Source organism: Lutjanus erythropterus, chromosome 18 (genome assembly GCF_056507025.1).
Source record: "Lutjanus erythropterus isolate fLutEry1 chromosome 18, fLutEry1.hap2, whole genome shotgun sequence".
Lineage (NCBI taxonomy): Eukaryota > Metazoa > Chordata > Actinopteri > Lutjaniformes > Lutjanidae > Lutjanus > Lutjanus erythropterus.
In genome coordinates this window covers 23,411,806-23,431,351 of record NC_139334.1, presented here as the reverse complement: position 1 = coordinate 23,431,351, position 19,546 = coordinate 23,411,806, and the positions used below count along the sequence as shown (strand labels likewise).

At 40.2% G+C, this 19,546-nt stretch overlaps 1 protein-coding gene across 1 annotated transcript; it reads right to left on the bottom strand.

Annotated features, from left to right (window-relative positions):
* Positions 1-124: 124 nt before the first annotated feature.
* Positions 125-18,081, bottom strand: shprh (SNF2 histone linker PHD RING helicase). Its single transcript, XM_084742370.1, has 30 exons — positions 18,073-18,081; positions 15,635-16,231; positions 15,373-15,502; positions 15,034-15,252; positions 13,949-14,027; positions 13,429-13,579; positions 13,080-13,182; positions 12,735-12,994; positions 11,993-12,640; positions 10,184-10,435; positions 9,879-9,957; positions 9,551-9,714; positions 8,588-8,844; positions 8,241-8,362; positions 7,893-7,981; positions 7,144-7,236; positions 6,897-7,004; positions 5,694-5,836; positions 5,438-5,611; positions 5,225-5,287; positions 4,904-5,129; positions 4,450-4,587; positions 4,000-4,101; positions 3,807-3,878; positions 2,737-2,925; positions 2,415-2,507; positions 2,228-2,314; positions 1,595-1,773; positions 641-721; positions 125-534 (listed from the first exon to the last, which is right to left on the bottom strand). Exons 2-30 carry the CDS (start codon positions 16,220-16,222, stop codon positions 438-440), a joined length of 4,986 nt encoding a protein of 1,661 aa, XP_084598496.1. The 5' UTR covers positions 16,223-16,231; positions 18,073-18,081; the 3' UTR covers positions 125-437.
* Positions 18,082-19,546: the final 1,465 nt, after the last annotated feature.

Genomic DNA, 19,546 nt, shown 5'->3' with positions numbered 1-19,546 from the left:
AACCCCACTTTAAATACTCCAAACTACCCCTTTAACTTACAGTAAAGTTGTATATAAATGCATATACTTAATATTAGATTAACACAAGCAACAATACTGTACAGTCTAGTCAAATGTGATCATCAAACATGTACTTGAACAGCTGAAGTCGTTATTGGATAAGTTAAGTTACAACTATGACAACGAGCCAAATACACAAAAATTCAAAGAGATTAAAAATTTAAAATTAAATACAATTAAGAAACATGTCGCAGTCCATTGTCAGCGAGCTGCTAAAATATCTTTTTGGGAATGCATTTCATAACTTGAGGACATTTATATAAAAAAGTTAAAATGTGCAAAATCAGAGTATTTCTATCACCATTGTGTAGAGAGTGAGCTTTATGTTTCTTTTTTTTGCCTGTGTATCTTTAGCAGGTGTATCCAGGTGTTCAGATTCACTCCAGATGTTCTGTGTCTTCAGTAAATAAATCAGCCAGATCAGCTACTGTCAGCACGGCGGCCTCCGAGTGCTTCATGGCTGTGCTGGTGTGACTAGAATTAAAAAAAAAAAAACATTGATCAGTCCTTTCAAATGAATTTGTGGGTTTTAAATACAAAAAAATCAAGAGTCAGCTTTCATATATTCTGTTGCTCTCACCTTTTCTCTGCTGTCTTCAGCATTGCCTGCATTCTCTCTTCAATAGTGGATTTGATGAGGAATCTGTGAACAAATGTTGGCCTGGTGGACAGAAACAACAACAGAAATTAACACAGGATGTACAAAACTTCTCATTAAGTGCAATATTAAAGTAAATGCTGTCCAGATGAAAATCATGATAATTTAACTGCTCATCATAAATTTCAGTATTGTGCATGCATAAGAAAGTTATTTAGACTATGCACTTCTTGCTCAGACATTGTGACAAGTGCTGCAACTAACATTATTTTCACTATTGTATAGGGCTGCTCTCTGAAGTCCATCAGTTGACTTTTTTTAATGTCAGTGTGCATCACAATGACAGGATAAAACAAAAACAAACAAGCTTCTAAAAATGCAAACATTTCAATGAGGAATGTAAATCACTTAAATGTGACTGAAGCAGAGACGAGTGGTAGAAACTGAGGGCAGCATGGTGGCTGACAGCGCTGTCAACAGCCCAGCAGGAGAGAGGCTGCATGGTGTGACATTTTATATCTGAACTATGAGCAGCAGGACAGTTTTCGTTTCTCTGACTGTGTGGAAATCTGATGTGTTCACATCAGAGGTGATGAAGATGAGCGGTAAACAGGAGCTATGCTAAACATGAGACTTATGTATGTATGATAATCACTTATCACAGTGGTTAATTGTAGTATCTGAGTGTTTTGTGCAGTATTGTGTGGTACTATTAGCAGTGCAGTTGAGGCCTTGCAGTCCCAGTCAAACATGCCACCGATCAGCATGAAAACAAAGGTCAGCGGCAGTTCTGAACTTAAGATGCAGACATGTCACTGTGCGCCATCTACAGGCAAATGAAGTACGCTGTAGCTGTAACACTAATTGGTAGCAGGTGGTGCAAATTTAAAATCACAGCGATTATTACTTTCATTGCACGCAAGTCCTGTTTCTTACTTGGTTTGGCCGATCCGGTGCACTCTGCCGATGGCCTGGAGCTCGTGAGCAGGGTTGAGGATCGGCTCTACCAGCAGCACGTGAGTCGCTTCGATGATGTTCAGACCGTTGGAGCCGGTGTGGAGAGGAAGGAGGAGGATGTTGATCTTTTCTTCGTATTTGAAGGAGCTCAGATTCTCCTGGAAAATTCAAATCAAAGCAACAGTTACAATCACGCCCAGGACAAGTGACATCTACAAAGTTATATAACATTTTTGACATGGTTGGGATTTCTTATATATGTTCAGAAGAGACGGCCTCAGGCCAAAAGACAAAAGATATTGGGCGTGGATCTCCACCACTATAAGATTGGCTGTATTTTGTTATCCTGAGGGTATGTCTGCAGGTTGGAAAATCAATTTAACCTAAAAATAAAGTAACAGGGAAGATGTGTTTGCCTGCGGCAGCAAACTGGAGAACTGGTGTGTTGGTGGAGAACATATATCAGTGTCGACCAAGAAAGTAAGTGTGTGAAAATGTAGTGAATTGTCCTTAAGTGGTAAATCTCACCTAGTGAAGTTGTGTTGCACAGTGCAGGGGAAAACAACTCGGTGGTTAAGTGTTAAACATATTTAGAACAATTAAGATTCGAACCTGGAATTTGTGAATCCCGTTGATCTGAGAGAACTCCATGTTGTTGTCAAACAGAGCCTTAGCAATGATGTCCAGGACACTCAGCCACTGTGCAGGAGAGAGAAAAAGAAACAAACTGGGTGAGATCCAAACTCGGCATCATCAAAATAAATCACTATCTCGCAGAGCGGGGATGGTTTACAGTTACCGTGGAGAAGACGAGACATTTGGCCCCGGGGTCGGTCACTTGAATTTTCTTCAGTGTTCTCACTACTGCCTCCACTTTGGTAGAGTGGCTTCCCTGGCAACCACAGGAAGAGAAAAATTAGACAACAGTGTTAATAAAAATGGCCCAAACACGTTGTTAAATTACAATTACATACATTACAAAGCATGAATCAAAGTATAATAATAATAAGTGCTAGTTATGGTAATTAATAACATCTCAATCAGTCAGGTGAGCAACAGCACACTTCTAAACACTTTTGGACAATGAAGCCAGAAAGAACTGGACGGAGTTGCTCACTGACCTTGACAGGTATGTCCTGGTCCTGGCTGGACGACTGGGTGGTGAACACGTAGGAGATCTCAGTGTGGGACGTGGTCTGCCTACAAATGGCACATTTAATGGCTCGCCGCCGTGAGCCCACGCTGTACTGGTCCACAATGATGGCGATGCACTCGTTACAGAAGCAGTGGCCACAGGTCAGCACTGCCCACTGAAAAAGAAAGAGCAAGATGACATGATGACTACAAAAGAAGGCGCTACTGGGGTTTTGTGCAAGAAAATATTTAAAAATAAAAATATTTAAAATATAGAACTTTATTTGCATCATTCTTAACATTAGTTACAAAATGTGTACATAAAAAAAGAGACAGTAGTTCAATTAAGCGCCTTGACTCATGCAAATCAAAAGTTCATTCAGGTAAAATGTTTCATCTGCAATCTTCCTGTTTGCATCAGTTACATTGACTATGTTTACACGCACAAAATATTCTGGGTTTTGCCCTTATTCTGAAAAAGACAATCATTGTTTACATGCAGCCGTGCATGAGCCATTTTGCTTCTGTGCATCAAAATAGTATCCCACATGTCTTGATTATCTCCAACCAAAAGAAAGCCTAATTCCAATACCCTAAGCTGATTATGCTGTTTACATGAACTCTATCAAATTCAGAATATTGCCCTATTCTGAATAAGGAAAATTATTGTGCATGTAATCAATGATTGATAATGGTCAAGGCTGCAGAGAAATGACCCAACATTTAAAATAGGTGGGACACCAATAAAACAAACAAATACATAGAATTATTTTGGTTTACAAATTAGTTCAACAGGACTCTTCTGCTCTGTGGTGAAAGAACTTAAAGAAAAGATAAAGAGCTTTCTATGCCATCAAGCGTTCAGTTCAAATCCAAATTCCAATCAGGACATATTTAAATCAGTTATTGAATGAAGTGTCTTGTATAGGGGTGTGGGGCCCCTTATGACAAAACAACTGGGGAAAATGGGACAAAAATCCAATTGAAACCCTGCATGGAGAGCAAGCAGCGATGTTGCATAAATCTAAAAATCTACCCCCAACCAAAGAGAGCTCACCTCCTGTCCCAGAGGCCGGGCACAGATGGGACATGGCTCAGGGTTCAGCCCTCCAGTAGACTTGTCCTGAGACTGGAACAAAGGAATTTCCGTCATTTGGAGTGAGATCACACCACACAGTTTGAGATAAAAAACTCTGAACGAGCTGGGAAAGAATGTATGTGTTTTGTAATTATCATTAAATGGAAATTACCTTCTCAAGATTTGTGAGATACAGAAACTGGCCGAGCTTCTTCTGGAGTTGGGACTTGGCCACTGCCTGGTCATTCAGAAGCTTGACTCTGTTCTGCTCCACCTGCAAGCAAAACAACCGAGGGCAGAGGTCAGGAATGCAATAAAAATAGTTAAGGCAGAATAATACATCCTGGGAAACTTTCACCAACAAACAATGGCGCCCAATTCTGAGTCAGAAGCGAGACTTGTGATGGGTCTGCAGTGTCAACACCAAACCACCCATATCACATACATGTTCATATTATATAATTAATTACTCATTTGAATCAAAGGTTGCATGTTGTACAGATTCTAAAGCCTCTGATTTGCATTATTGGGCTATATAAATAAAAATTACTTTGACTTGTTTGAAGTGCCTTTTTAACAGAAACATGCCGTCATAATAGTTCTTTCATTGTCCTTTACTCACCTCGTGAGGCTCGATGATGTGCAGCAGTTTGGGCTTCGGCTCATCAGGCAGACGCACACGTAGCCTCTCGGTGGCCATACCCAGCTCGTCGATGGCCGACACGTGATTCCTCAGCACCATCCAGTACTCGTGCAGCACCTGAGAGGGGACAGAGGTTGCAGGAAGGAAGCTTTAACTCCAGTCTGCTTCTTTCGTTAATATCGGCACTTATTTAAAGCCAAAAATCTGACTGTGATTGTTCAGATTTCTGGCTTTTCAAACTCACTTTATAGCTCATACTCTGACAGGTTAAGTATATTATATAACCATGTGTTTCTGAACAATAACATTTCTGAAAGCAAAGGCTACATATTAAATCTCAAGTACATTTTCAACCCATTAAACCCCATGCAAATATGTATTCCTCTCTTGACATTTTGTCCCAAGCAAAGAGACATTATTGTCCTCAACACACCTTGTACTCCTTCTTCCAGTTCTCAAACAGCTCCATGAACGTGTTGCCCTCCTCCACCAGCTCGGGGTCCAGGCGTTTCACTTTGGCGAAAGACAAGATGGCTTTCAGAGTGCGCTCAGTCTCACTGGCTGCCCACAGACCTCGGCTGGTGGTGGGGAGGCGGTCGTCCACCAGACCCTCTTCGTCTTCGATCATTTCCTCAAAAATGGCCGTCTGACCCTTCACCCTGACAGAGAAATGTCCTCATGAATCAACAAGTAAGTTTTCATGCAATTTGACTTAATAGTATGACAGGCCTGAAAATAATATTGCTGTACTTACGTGTGGGAAAACAGCTTGGACTCATAGTCTGTGAAAAGTTCATCTGCTTTGCAAAAAACACAACTGCAATATGACGAGAGGAAAATTAGTTAGAATAAAACTTTCATTTTTGCTTATAATCACATTCAAATCTATGATTAAATGCTACAATTTGTGTGTTTTAAGACAAAATGAGACTTTCCTGATGTAAAACCAAAAATGCAGAGGTCTTACTTATTGAGTGGTAGTCTCATCGGCCTGAGGTGACAGATAGTGGCCTCATCGATCACTTTCTTTGAAGCCGGACCTTCAAGACTCTTCACCGCTTCTTGCACAGTCTTTTGGGATTTCATCAGATCTTGCATTTGGGTTGTGAGTAGGAACTGCAGACCACAGGCATCACGGAACCTGCAGGACACCACGTTTGCATTTATCACACTTGAGTAAGGATTATCTATTGTCCTATTTTTTAAATAAGTAAACAGTTTACTTGTCTGCCATGGAGAGCTTGTGGGCTGCTTGTTTGTAGCTGGACGTCAGCTCATTCTTGACGCGGGACACGAGATCGTCGTCTGTGGAGCAGCGGATCGCTCTCTGGATAACATCCAGCCACCAGGGAGAATTCAGGTTGACCTTGACAAAGAAATTTTTATCATGTTAAGTTTTCTATCTCCCACTATCTGTTTATGGATATTTCCCAAATCGAACAAACACAAATACAAAAAAATAATACACTGACATTATGTCTTTACAGTAATGATAAAAGGGAAAGTGTATTTAGTTAGCAAGATAGAAACAATACAAAACTAAAGCAGGACAGGTTAGTTTTATTTCTAATTAAATATATTTTGATTTTGAAGAGTTTGATATATGCAGAAAATACATTTTTGGTTCTGTCCTAACTACATTATCACTCTAAATACAGATCTGACTTTAGTATGTGAAACTATTCTATAGAAACTTCAACTATTATCAAAATATTCACATTTTAAACCTTCTCTAGACTGCAACTATTAACAAAAGTCATTCCAGCTATTAAATACTCTCATTCAGTGAATCAGAAACTAAACTCAAGGTTGAGCTCATTTACATCATATGAAATACCCAACATGAATAATCTAAAACAACATTATAAAAGAGTTTGACTAATGTTTGACTATTACTGAACGCTGTGACCAAAGGTAACGCAGGAAGAAGAGCCTATACAACAGCATTTATATAGTAATAAACTAGTCTATAAAACCGATTAGACATTACTTCTATGATTGGTGGGAAGCTCTTTAATACAGGATTAGTCAAGTCAGGCAATTAAAAACTTTTTCATGTAAAGGACTCAACAAATAGTAGTTCTAAATTTGACCATGCACGTAATTTACATTTTTGTTGTAGGGAATCTCAGAGTGAAACATATTAGTAAAATTAGTGCAAGCAAACTATTCCACTAACTACTGAGTTGTGAAACAAATTAAATTTTTCTGGATACACAAATAGACTTTCATAGTTTGGGAGCCACTTAAGTTTATGGCTGACATTTACTTTTTATTAAAAGCTAATTATTACCCAACATATTTGCCTACAAACATTGACTTAGTACTTCTACACAATACAGTAGCGTACATCATATTGTTTGAGGAAATCTGTGCTTGATATTATAACAGATAATCTCCAGAGTAGATGTAAAATGAGTTCTCACTTTGCGTTTCAGCTCTCTGATGTTCTGCAGCACCGGCTGCAGACTCTGATGAGCATCTGCAACCTCAGAGTCGTATTTGGTCATGTAGTGCTGTCGCAGCTGCTCCGCCTACAGAGACACGGAGAAAAATCAAATCAAACGGCAGCAGCCAATCTGAAAACATAACATACAACTAACAGATTTATACCTCAACAAATTCCTTAGTGGAATAAATGTGTTATGAACGAGAGAAATATTCATGAATTACCTCCTCGCTTAGCCTGTCGTCTCTCAGCGTAGGAGGTATCCCAGGATGCTTTGCACTAAGCAGCTCCATCAGATTGTGGGTAGCATGAAGCCTCTGTTTTACCACAACAGTAAAAGAGACACAAGTAATCAATATTACAACATAGAAACTTGTGTTAAGGTTAGACAGACTTCAGCAGCTGTATTTTATACATAATGATACTTATTTTTACATTAAAGGACCAGTGTGAAGGATTTAGTGGGATCTAGCAGTGAGCTTCCAAGCGTGCAGAAGAAACTACGGTGGCTGTGAAACTCACAAAAATGCAAATGGCTCTATCTAGAATCAGTGTTTAGTTTGTCCATTCTGGTTTACTGTAGAGAAATGGCAGTTCAACCTGGCGGCCTCGATGGAAGAGGACCCGTGCCCTGTCGATATAAATAACTCATTGAAAGGTAACAAAAACACAACAAATCTTATTTTCAGGTGATTATACACTGATGAAAACATACTTTCAGTTGAGTAATAAACAGCTAAAGTCGCTAAACCACTACTTTTCTTAAATGTAGAAGTAATTTCAGGTTAAACTGCTCAGAGTGTTTCCGATACTCTTTAAGAGCAAAGGAAGTGAATGGTGACCAGTTTTCATTTGAAATTGTCATTTTTGGGTAAATTTGATGCAGTCTATTAGATGTTTGTAGACAGGTGGCGGTTCATACGTTAATCACAGATGTATATAAAAGAGATGAATGGGATGAGGCCATGTATACCTGTAAAGAATCTGTTTTCAGTCGGCCTTTGTGCTCCTCTGATGAACGAAGCACTTCTCTATACATCTCTGCCGCCTCCACAAACTCACCTACAGGTGGCAAAGGAGACGCTGATTATTGGTGACACTCAATATGTCCGTCACATGTGGAGTTAATGAGGTGTGCTATACAAACCAACCCCGGTGCACTCAGCCACATTATATATATCACCCCACTGAAACAAAACATCTCTGTACAAAAAGTGTTGGGAGACACAAAGATGAGATCATGGCTTGTGTTTTGTTTGAACTGATTCCCATGGGAAACTGGGAGCAGCGGCAGCACAGGGACAGAAGTGGGGATTTATACCTCTGATGATGTGGATTCCAGCCAGGCCATTGAGTGCGCACACCAATTGTCTGTGAGCTTCTTCACACTCCACTCGACATTTCTTCTGCAGGGACTTCAGGAGCTCCTCCATCGTCATGGTGCTGGGGAGGGGAGGCACGGCACAGATAAAACCCACTCAACAAAACCAGCCAATGCAAATGACACAGAATGGGTCAACTCTAAATAAACACAAATAGACACTGTATAATTGACAAAAAGGTTGGCGAGGTCTATTAATTCTGTGATACTCTATTTAGCCGAGCAAGATTGCTAATTAACCGGTGCAGCTGCCTTCAGATAAAGACCTCTCCTCAAGTGTCGTCTACCTTTTCTGCAGAGGCAGGAACTCCCCCCTCACAGCCTGCGGATGGCAGCAGGCCTGACGCAGCCTCAGCAGTGGGCAAAGGATGGTGTTGACAGTGCGGCGGTCGAGGCTGCCGAGTTTCAGGCTCCAGTCGGAGATCTTCCTGAGTTTGACCAGAGCGTCCTGGGAGCAGACCTCGTGCTGACGGTGGTAGAAGTGACCCTCGACGGGAGAGAAGTGCAGCCAGTGCACCTCCTCTGTCTGAGGGGGAATCTGGATCTGGAAAAAAACAAGGTCAAACACATTTGAACTACATCTTGTGAAATTTTTTTAAATGCAACATTACGTCAGGAGTACCAGCACAAAATCCAATCAATATACTGCTGTGGACATGGTCAGCAGCAAAAATTAGGCAGTTTAATTTGCAGAACCCGGGAGTTGCTAGTTTACTGCTGCTACGATCTGTTAGTTTTTTGTGTGCTTCTGCTACTTCGGTGAATCCAAACTTATCTTTCAAAACACCAAAATCACACAATAACACAAACAAACTAAACGATTGAGGCAGCAGTAGACCAGCAACACTTGTGTTCTGCGGGGCAAAATTATTGGTTTTGCAAATAGAGTCTGATTGCTTTGAAGAAGGCAATATTTGGCAGTTTCCCAGAGGACAAGGTTTTCTGATAGTAAGTTAAAGCAGTAAAAATATTATAAACATGGCCTACAATTAACCCAACAGTAACTTTTATAGGTGGACCTTTTTTTAAGTGACTAAAATACTTTTTGCTGCTGACCCTGTCCACAGTAGTACATTGCTTAGCTGCCATGCTGGTTCTCCTCTCTGCTTTTAAAAACTGGAGACATGTTGATCTCCATCTACTGTTGTCAATACAGTACAACTTCATATATCACTTCATATAATCCAAACTGTCCCATTAAAGATGGGAGTAAGAATAAAAGATCACAGGAATACAGAACTGATCAGTACCTGATCAATGACATCTTTTTTAGCAGATCGCCACAACAACTGAGCGATTACATGGTACAGCGGCTCTGTGTTTCCACGTTGATAAGGACGATAAAGCAGCTGGTCCCACCAGTGTTTCACCCAGTATGGGTCAACTCCCAGGAAAAGTACAAGGCCATATAGATCTGTACAGAAAACAACATCAGTTTAGAGTTTCATTTTGTTTTTTAAAATCAGGTTTTGATGATGGTTTTACTAACATTAAGAGACCAAACACAGAGCCTCTTATTCAAGGCCTGCTTTGATACCTGGAGTATGTTTTTCTATGTAATTATTTAATATGTTTTACCCTCTAAGCCTCTCTGGACAGGAGTGCCACTGACACACCAGCGGTTGACAGATGCGAGACGTAGAGCCATCTCTGCAGCCTGACAGCAAAATAAAAGAGAGAATAAACAAAGTTTCATTAGACAAACTTAAATAAAACTTTATAGGAACCACATCACCAACTGTGTGGTCAGGATCAACCTGGTAATGTAATAGAAACAAGGTTATAACACTGAAATTCCATAAAATCCAAAATGCTTTATCCTTGAGTGTGACTAACCAAACCACAGGTACCGATTTCTGATTTCTGGATTTCCTTCAACTCACCTTCGCAGTGGGACACTCGACCATCTGAGCCTCGTCCAGACAGATGCGCCACCACTCCACAGCCACCAGAGGACTGGGTATGGCCATGTAGCGCTTCTGGTTGCGGAAGCGGCGTCCGTCCTTGCTGTTACTGTGAGGAATGTCGACGTAGTTGAGCTCTGACCGCAGCACGTCATAGGTGGTGATGACCACGTCCTGCTCGGCGAGCATGTGCGGCTGGATGAATCCGTGTTTCTTCACACCCTGATAAACCTGAGACGGGTGAGTCGTGTTAATTAGCAAGATGGTTTATGCTCAACAGTTTTGTCTGTGTGTGTGTGTGTGCTTTTTTTGGAAGTGCAAGAATATGCTAATTAAAATGCGAGAGAACTATTATTAACATTTGTTGCACGAATGCGACTGTCTTGAAACTGATTGTGCGAGGAGTTTTAACAGCTGCAACAAATGGAGTGCAAACACAGCATCTGCTGCAGAGAACACAACACCACAACACTTGAGATAAAGAGCTGCATGTAAGTAATGTTATCTTCTAATGCGTGACTAATCTCAGTTTGTATCAGGCTTAGCAGAACACACAAGTTGAAAATGATTAGCAGTTGTTATAGTAACTAACACAGCATTTCAATATTATTAGACTATATTCCAATTTCTTGTACCTATCCACCCACCACACTAAGAAGTGACTTTTCCCAAAAGCAGTGCTAGTGTGCAGAGAAGCTCTGATAACTGTGTGAGGGCTGATCATCTGACTCTCTGGTGTCACCATCCATGACAGCAAAGTATATAGTTATGATTAGGAGTCAAACGATTCTCAGCATGGCCAGTTAATTGCCGATCTAATGTATATATTTAAAAATGCACTACTTCGGCTCTGATGCAGCCACTTCTCTGTGTCTGTGGTCACTGTTCTGTGGTCTCCCTCAATGTCCCGCCCCCAACACAATCTGATTGGTTATGTGTCACAAGTAATGGCGTATAAACTCTGAAGTCAGAGATATAGGAATGCAAAATAAATAAGTTTGAAGTTTGTGTTGACACCAACATTTTAATTTTTACTGCAAACATATATTTGTTCCAAATATTATTTACTGTTTGTTTGTCTGAAAAATGTGATGTTTGAAGACAGCAGTACTCGAGGTGGAGGTCCTCCAGAGATACTGAGTGTTGCTACCTGCTGTTTAGGAGCAACATATCTACCTTACAAATATATTGCTGGTCTGAATTTATACCAATTTTAATGGAATCCAAGCCTTTCAAGTCAGAGAAAGTATATTTAAAGAAGACTGAAAGTGAGGGTGAGTTGATAATGACAGAATTGAACTATCCCTTCAACCATTTCTTTGATCGATTAATCATTAGAGTCATTTTTTTTTTTAAAAATGTCCAGATTCTTTCATTTCAGCTTCTTAAATATAAATAATTTCTTTTTTAGGTCTCTATCACATTAAACTGAATGTCTTTGGGTTGTGCACAAAATATTTGAGGACGTCATTTTGGGTGATAAACATGTTTTTCACTGTTTTGTGATATTTTATAGACCAAACAACTAATCAATTAATCAAGAAACTGATCAACAGATTAATCGATAATAAAATGAAAAACACTGGTTGCAGCCCTAGTTTGGACCTCGTAGAGCCACGCTGCAAACAGGGATAAAAATTCTACAGAAAATATAGCTGTAGCAGCTGGAAAAAACTACAACATTAACATACACCATTCCCTGAGAAAAATATAATATGCAACATTCCTACCACTTAGTTTAAAAGAAAACGTGAACCAAAATATTAATGTGTCCATCTACTTTCTCACCAGCACGCGCAGTGAGGAGGACCTGATGTGCCGGTTGATCTCCTCCACCCACTGGTGGCAGATGGAGCTCGGGGAGATGATGAGGGTGGCGCCGGTGGAGACGGGTTTCATGGCGACCAGGCAGTGAGGGCAGTAGAAAGGCGTCGTTTCGAGGCTTTCTTCTTTGTAGTTCACGCAGTCTGCGTGCTGCCACAGCTGGCAGTTCATACACTGGACGCGAGCCTTGTAGTCAATAATGCCCAATTCACCACAGATGCACTCGAAGCGGTAGTCCGGGGTGTTGAAAGGAACGACGGACGCTCTGGTGGGGGTTTCTGTCTCGTCATGCGACCCGAGCTGAGGAGCCTCTCCCCTTTCTTCAGGTGGATCGTCCATTCTGGGCAAGTCCTGACCGTCCGACTTCCCCTGAGACGTCTGTGAGGCTGTCCTGGATGTATCCAGCGCTCCATCCGACTGATCTGCTTTCCCGTTCAGACTTTCATCCCACTCCTTCTTTGTTTCCGTTTCCTCAGGTGCCACAGAGTCAGATGTAGGAGAGTACAGATCTCTTTGATCTTCTGTAAGCGAGTTTTGCAGAGCTGCTTCTGCCTTCTCTTTTGCTCGCCTCTGAAACATCTTCCTGGGCGTGCTCTCTGTGTTTTTATAATTCTAACAAAAAAAGGAAACAAGACAAAAGTTAGACAATAAAGTTAAGACACAGTTGTAGCATCAAACATTTATACTCATAGCTCTTTATTCTTACCCACTTGGCTGCTCCTGCTAACATCTTTTTGGTTTCTTTGTAGTTCTTTCCCAGCTTAAATGACCCCGCCAAGCCGCGACCTTTGACCCGGTCCACCAGGCCTTCATCAATCAGCTTCGCCAGCGTCTTCCTGATGTGGTTGCGGTTTTTTAGGAGGTCATAACCATACGTGGCACGGATGTAGGTAAAGATGGCGTTGACAGAGGCTCCTTTGCCAGATCTCATCTCCTTGATTGCGGTGAGGAGCATGACACGCACAGCTGCACAACAATAACATAAAACATCTCACTCAAACTGCAGCGGGAATGAAAGCTGTGACGTGTGAGAGGATGATAAGTGACATACTTGGGTAGGATGCTTTCATTTTAGGCTGAACTTCAGCCTTGCAGCGGATAACTTTCTGTCTTTCTAAAGGAGGAGGAGGTACGAAATAATTTACAGATTTTCCCTGCAGGAGCAAAAGAGATGAATAATTTTACACTTTTACAAAGTAGCTGATGCCTTCTACACAGAGCATGTTAAAGTTAATAAAACAGCACAAACCCTACATTATAGAAATATCCCCAAGACTGTTAAAGGAACAATGCGTGAGATATGGCCTAATAATGAACTAATAGGGGGAAGGTAGAGAGACAAAGATGAGAAGGAAACAGTGATGTCCTGTATTTTTAAAAAAGTGCCTACTGATCCTCACCACAGGCAGGGTGAGGGCCTCCTGTTCCAGGTCCTGTCGGGTGTGAAACAGGATAAGAGCCAGAACTTCCACTGTCTTTCCCAGTCCCATTTCATCAGCCAAGATCCCACCAGGCCACTCCACTCCAGCCAGGGGAAACTCTCGGATTAAACTGAAAAAAAAAAAAAGAAAAAAACTGCTGAAAACTAAAAATACTTTCATGTATCACAAAGAAACCCATCCTTTAAACTACAGCAAAAGGAAGGTAACTGAGCATCCACAAATGGACGTCAAAATAGCAAATTAAAGGGTCACTTCAGCCAAATTCAAAAGATATATTTTCCTCCTAGTGGTATCTGGCCATGTTGGTTTTGGTTTGATCAGTTGAAGTTTGGAGATTCAAGCTGCTGCTACAACACAATGGAGGTGAACTGAACTTTGTTTGTGCTACTGCTACTGCAGAACTGGTGGTAAAATAGAAAATATGTTTTTGCGATCTAAGTGAACAGATCTGTTAACATGAGGGAATTCAAGTTCTTACCAGCCGGTAAAAGGGTTGTAGAACAATTTCTTGCCACACAAAGTTATCAACTCCCGCCAGAGGAAATGCAGCGTTTGTTCTGCAAAGAAAATGGTAAATGTTCACAACTTCAACAAACCTCTTAACAAAATCCTAGCAAACACCTACCTGATTGAGATTATTTGAGCTGACCACAGTCATGTTGCAAAATCGTGTAGTAGATGCAAGTTTCCAGTTTCCAGAAATGTCATATTTTGATCATTTTCCAGCATTTGATGTTTGACTCATACTCGTTTAATCATCTGGTTGAGGCCCCTTCTTCTGCTTTGGTTTATTGGTACCTAAATGGATAGTTAGTGCCACCTACTGTTTATTTTTTGGATCTTAACTTCTCATATTTATGTCATGGTAGTGTATGGAACCACATATTATTTGGATTTTCTTTTGCAGATTTTCTGTAAATTTGTTTCAAATTTGAGCAACATGGCTGGGAAAATATGGCCTTTTTTGGCCATAGTTTTATGTTTTATGTTTATTTCATCATTGTCAGTCATTTCTTTGTATATTTCAGAAATGGGCTTTGCATATTTAATGTATTATTTATGTTATATCTGCCGTGTGCAGATATGTGAGCATAAAAGGCAAACAGATATGTATTAAGCTTAAACAATATAATAAAGCATAAATAAACAAAAAAAACCACAACTTGTTAATCACAATTATCTGTATGTCAAAAAACGCTTCAAATGTAATAGTTTCTTTTGTTCCCACTATACTTCGTTCCACTCTGCTCAGGAAAAGCTACTAAATTTCAAAGATCTAGTTTCAGTGGAAAAGAAAAGAAACAGCTTGTTTACAATATGGCAAACACAGCAAGACAATGTGCTCTCGCACACCTCATTAGACTAAAACTGTATGTAACAGTTTAGAGAACAGTTGGCAGTAAAGTACGTGCATGATGAGTGCAGAACCACTGCTACAGCCTTCTCCTGCATCATCCTAAAATTCAAAGTTTTACATCTCATTAGACCGATTAACTGGAGGGATGATTATAACCATCATTCAAGAGTGCAGAAGGGAATCAGAGAAGCGATGCCAAGGTGTACCTTTGGGTGAAGTATTCCTGGATTTCTCTCTCCTCAGCATCCAGTTGACGGCCTGGCTCTGATAGGGTCTGAGGACAGGAATAAGAGCTTTGTGCTGGACGTCGTAGGTCACCTCCTGGCTCTCTCTCTGGTGCAGATGTCTGACGTAATCATAGAGCTCCTCGACATTCTGCCTCTCCAGGTCAGTGTCACATTCCTCCTCCTCATTCTCTACAACTTCTACATGGAAAATACAGCAGAGAAGCCATTTTTTCCAGTTGATATCTTATTATTATTATTATATTTACTTTAGAGAACTTGGATCACAGTATGCATTAGATATTAGGACCAGACTCTTACCAGGGATAATGAAATCGTAGAAATATTCCATTAACTTCTGCATTAGTTGATTTGCTTTCTTCAGACGAGCATTTCCCTCACTGAGGAAGTCTGGCTTCCCGAGCCCAGTTTCCAGCAGGTAAATCCCCACCTGCCAGATGCAGACAGACAACAGCTGTTCGTCAGTTTATCTGTCTAACTGATGATGAATAATGAATCTAAACATCGAAGAAAGTGAAAATTTTGTGAAGGAAGATTTTTCATTCTCTCCTCTCCTTCATACCTTGACTGAGCCGTCTTTTGTCTGGTGGCAGAGCTGCACCACCCTCCTCTTCTGCATCCAGTCAAGGTCCTCCAGCGGGATCACACTGAGGCTGCACTCCACTGTACACGTGTCCTCATCGGGCCTCCACTGCAGCGCTGCGTTCTCATCACAGCTGCTGTAACTGAGGCAGAGCTGGTCAAACGTCCTGTGGAGGACGAAAGCTCTCTGTTCACAGTCAGACGGGACCCAAGCCGGTCGGACGCTGAACTCTCCGATGAGCGCCTTCCAGGTGTGGGAAAGCTTAAGAGCTGGCTCGACGGTGAGGGCCAGGGAGGCTGAGGTGGCGGTGCTCTCTGATGACGATGTACCAGGGAGTTCCTCTGTAAAGTGCACAGAGCTGGTACAGGCCGCCTCCGCCACGTCCTCTGTGATTGAGAGAAAGGAGCTGCTGGGGGTCGGATCGACAGGAAGAACGGAGCAGGTTGGCATCTGGTCATCTTCGAGAATCGCCTCATTCTTGCGGTCCTCCATCATGTTCCAGTTCAACCTCTTCTTGTCCTCTTCGTCCACCCTCACAGGAGGGGCCCTCTTTCTTCGGCTACTCATGGTTAAACTCTACATAGAAAGAAAAAGGAATCCAACCCGGTGGCAGCCATTAAGAATAACTATATAAAAATACCCAGTCTTCTCATGAATGGTCTTTTTTGGTTATCTAAGTCATATAGAGGCATCGGTATTAAATTTAGACTGTTTCATAACTAGTTGAAAACTCCTTGTAGTAGCTTTAAATTAATTTATAACTCATCAGTAGCATAGTGTTTAACAAATAACAGCTTTTAAATTTAAAACATTCAAAATGTTCTGAGGGCTCAAGGGAAATGGACAATATATGATACAAAACTGCAAATGGTCATCAGAAATTATTTCAATATTTATGTTTTAACATATCAACACCAGCATTTACTACAAACACGTGAGTTGTGAGCAGTTTGACAAAAGAGTTATTTTTCCCTCTCAGATTATTTGACTGGATTTTGGATTTTTACAGACCTGAAGAATTCAACATATTTATATAGAAGATAAAGGAAACGACAGAAAAAGTTAACACCATATCATGCAAGTTTGTTTTTCCCTTTTGACTTTATCTTGGGGCCATCAGACCCCCCCCCCCCCCCGAAAGCAAGTAATTGTTAAAAGGAAAATTTGCCACTTTTTATGGGGATGTCCAGTCAGTGTTGATGGTGTAGTCAACTTAAGTGATTAATGGACTAATTGCAGAGCAGGCATGTTGACATGTCATACTAGAAACCTCACAGGTGTATTAATGACTGCTGCATTCCACTTAGGGGAGGTCCTTCTATTGGGCACGCCGGTTCCCCTTCACTGTTACTGGAACACCTAGTGGAACTGAGGCTTAATAATTACTGTTAATAATTCCACCTGCACATCGGTGTGACATCTCTACATGCAGGAAGAACTACAGGTTTTGCAGCAGGAGAGATCATAACATAGGTACTGCAGTAGCTGCTGGTTATATGTGTACACTACACTAGAGAGAGTGAGAGAACATCTACTAAACAATACAATGTGAAGTCACAGATGCAGATTTCACTACAAAATTGACTAAATGCTTAATTCTGAACTGATTTTACTGAAATTGTTATAAATGTGAGAAAATGAACATGATATTGGTTACTTGTTGGAATTAAATTAATTTACTGGGAGCGATCTAATCAGCTCAAAGCCAAAACATTAACCATGTGGATACACACAACCTCTACTGAGACATGAGGGCTCTCATCTATTGGTGCCAGAAGCTTGCATGCAATGCATCCTGGTACATGATGTAGGCAGCAGGGGAAGAACTCAGCTCACACAGGGGAATTTATTGCTTCAGTTAACTAGTTACCATGCATACTGACTGAACACCCACATGAAAAGTGCTGAACTTTTCCTTTAAACTGTAGTCTAACTATTTACACCCATTCAACCAAGCTTTTAGCTCGTTTCCACCACTGGGACTTTATCTTGTGCATCAGGGGCCAACTGAGGTAGCATGTCTGTTATTAAGCTCTCACTGTGAACAGCAGATATCCCACAAGGAAAACAAATTATTTCAGCACTAAATAATGTTTGTGCAGCACACGGAAGCACAGCTAACTTCTTTCACTTCACGGTTCACGTACTGTGTCCACAGGAAAGGCTCCTCTGTGTTTATCACAGCTACTAAGGCTAGCTAGCTAATGAGTACGTTAGCTTATTTGCATGGTAGCATACTGCAGTTTTAAAATATGCGCCTTCTTGTCGCTGCAAGTTTTAGTTGACATGCAGCAGAGGTTCAATGTATGGCCACTGTTACACAATGAAAACACTTCCAGTCTGTGTGGCTGCTGCTGCTGCTGCTGCGTAATTTATCATTTTACTGTAAACAAACAAATAAAAACAAGCACATTTACTTTCTGAGTGTCCCCCAAAACCGGTCTGGTTTCTATCGCTGCATCACAAGTCGCTTCACGTCCCAGCAGCTCCAAGTAAACAGGCAGACACGCACCGAAACACACTTCATCTATCGATTTGGATGTTGCTGTTCGCCATTTTTAAATGCAGGACGTGACGTCAGAGCAGCGGCCTACAAAAATAAAAGTAGCGCGTTGAGTTTAGTACATTTTGCTTTTTCAATCCACGTTAGCACTTTTGATTACATTTAACGTTTCACATTTTATTCTGTGTTTTTCTAATAAAATATGGAAAGTGAGAGTTTCCTAAATCGTAATGAAAAAGGCGTTTGGAAGAGAAAAACTCTGACAGAGATAAATTACTGTACATAAACGTGTATATCCCCTTTTATTTCTGTACAAATTAATTAGATACTTCGCGATTCATTATCACCATCGCGTATCACTTAAAATTCATTAAATAACTAAAATTAATTGTAGCATGAATAATTTCTAAATTAAGATCGAACCAACGTAACAGACATGACAAATGATAAGGGGAAAAATAACTGAATCAATAAATAACTAGGGATGCATGATGAATAGATCATTGTTATTATTCTGACAATTGAATAATGTCTGATTTGATAGATTAAGTAAATGTATTTAGTTTGAATTTTTATTGTAATTTACTAGAAAAAAAAGTTTTTGAAGAGTCAGAACAGTTGTTTGTTTTTGTTGTGATACTGATCAATTACATTTTGTTCGGTCAGAGCTGAAATATTAAATCATCCATCTTTGCTTACTACATCTGAGCCTTTCTCACCTACAGGTGTGCATAAACCAAAGCTTATATGCAACTTTCTCAAAACACTAGAAATTGAGACATGGTGTGTCATAGTTGGCTGGTGTGTAGCAGCTAGTATCCATAAAGAAGAAAAATAAGTCTTAAACTCATTTATAAACCATGTTCAGGAGCTTATCTGCTTTTCCATTTGCATGAATGAATAACAAATAATTTGTTATTTACCCATAATAATAATAATCAGATATTTAGATATTTCTTTAGAAAGATTATCTGTATAAATTAAATTTGGAGTAAGCCAAATGATGGAATATTTTTAATTTTGAAATTAACCAATTGTGCAAGCTCAGCCAAAACTGTGATGTGACTAAGCTTAGAGAAAAGAGCAAATTTGATAGTATATGGAGTACTTTAATAAGCCCATTAATACAGTCCCAAATATCCACTCACCTACTCACATATCCCTCTAATCCCTAGAAGATATTAATGTTGCCTACAATGATTTTATTTTTTCTGAATGATTTTTGTCTCCCTTTCCTCCATTTAGTTTAATTAATTTTCTGATTTATCTGATGCAATTACTTAATGTAAGCATTTAATTATATTTTACTTATTTCTATGTAATTATGTCATTAGAAAAGTCAATAATTGACAATATGATTCTGCTGGGAATTAAAATACATTTTTTAA

Coding starts and splice junctions, on each gene's coding strand:
- shprh (XM_084742370.1), bottom strand. CDS start 16,222: ATGAGTAGCCGAAGAAAGAGGGCCCCTCCTGTGAGGGTGGACGAAGAG. Junction 12,641..12,734: donor TAGCAGGAGCAGCCAAGTGG/GTAAGAATAAAG, acceptor TTTTTTTGTTAG/AATTATAAAAACACAGAGAG. Junction 5,612..5,693: donor AAGCTCTCCATGGCAGACAA/GTAAACTGTTTA, acceptor GGTGTCCTGCAG/GTTCCGTGATGCCTGTGGTC.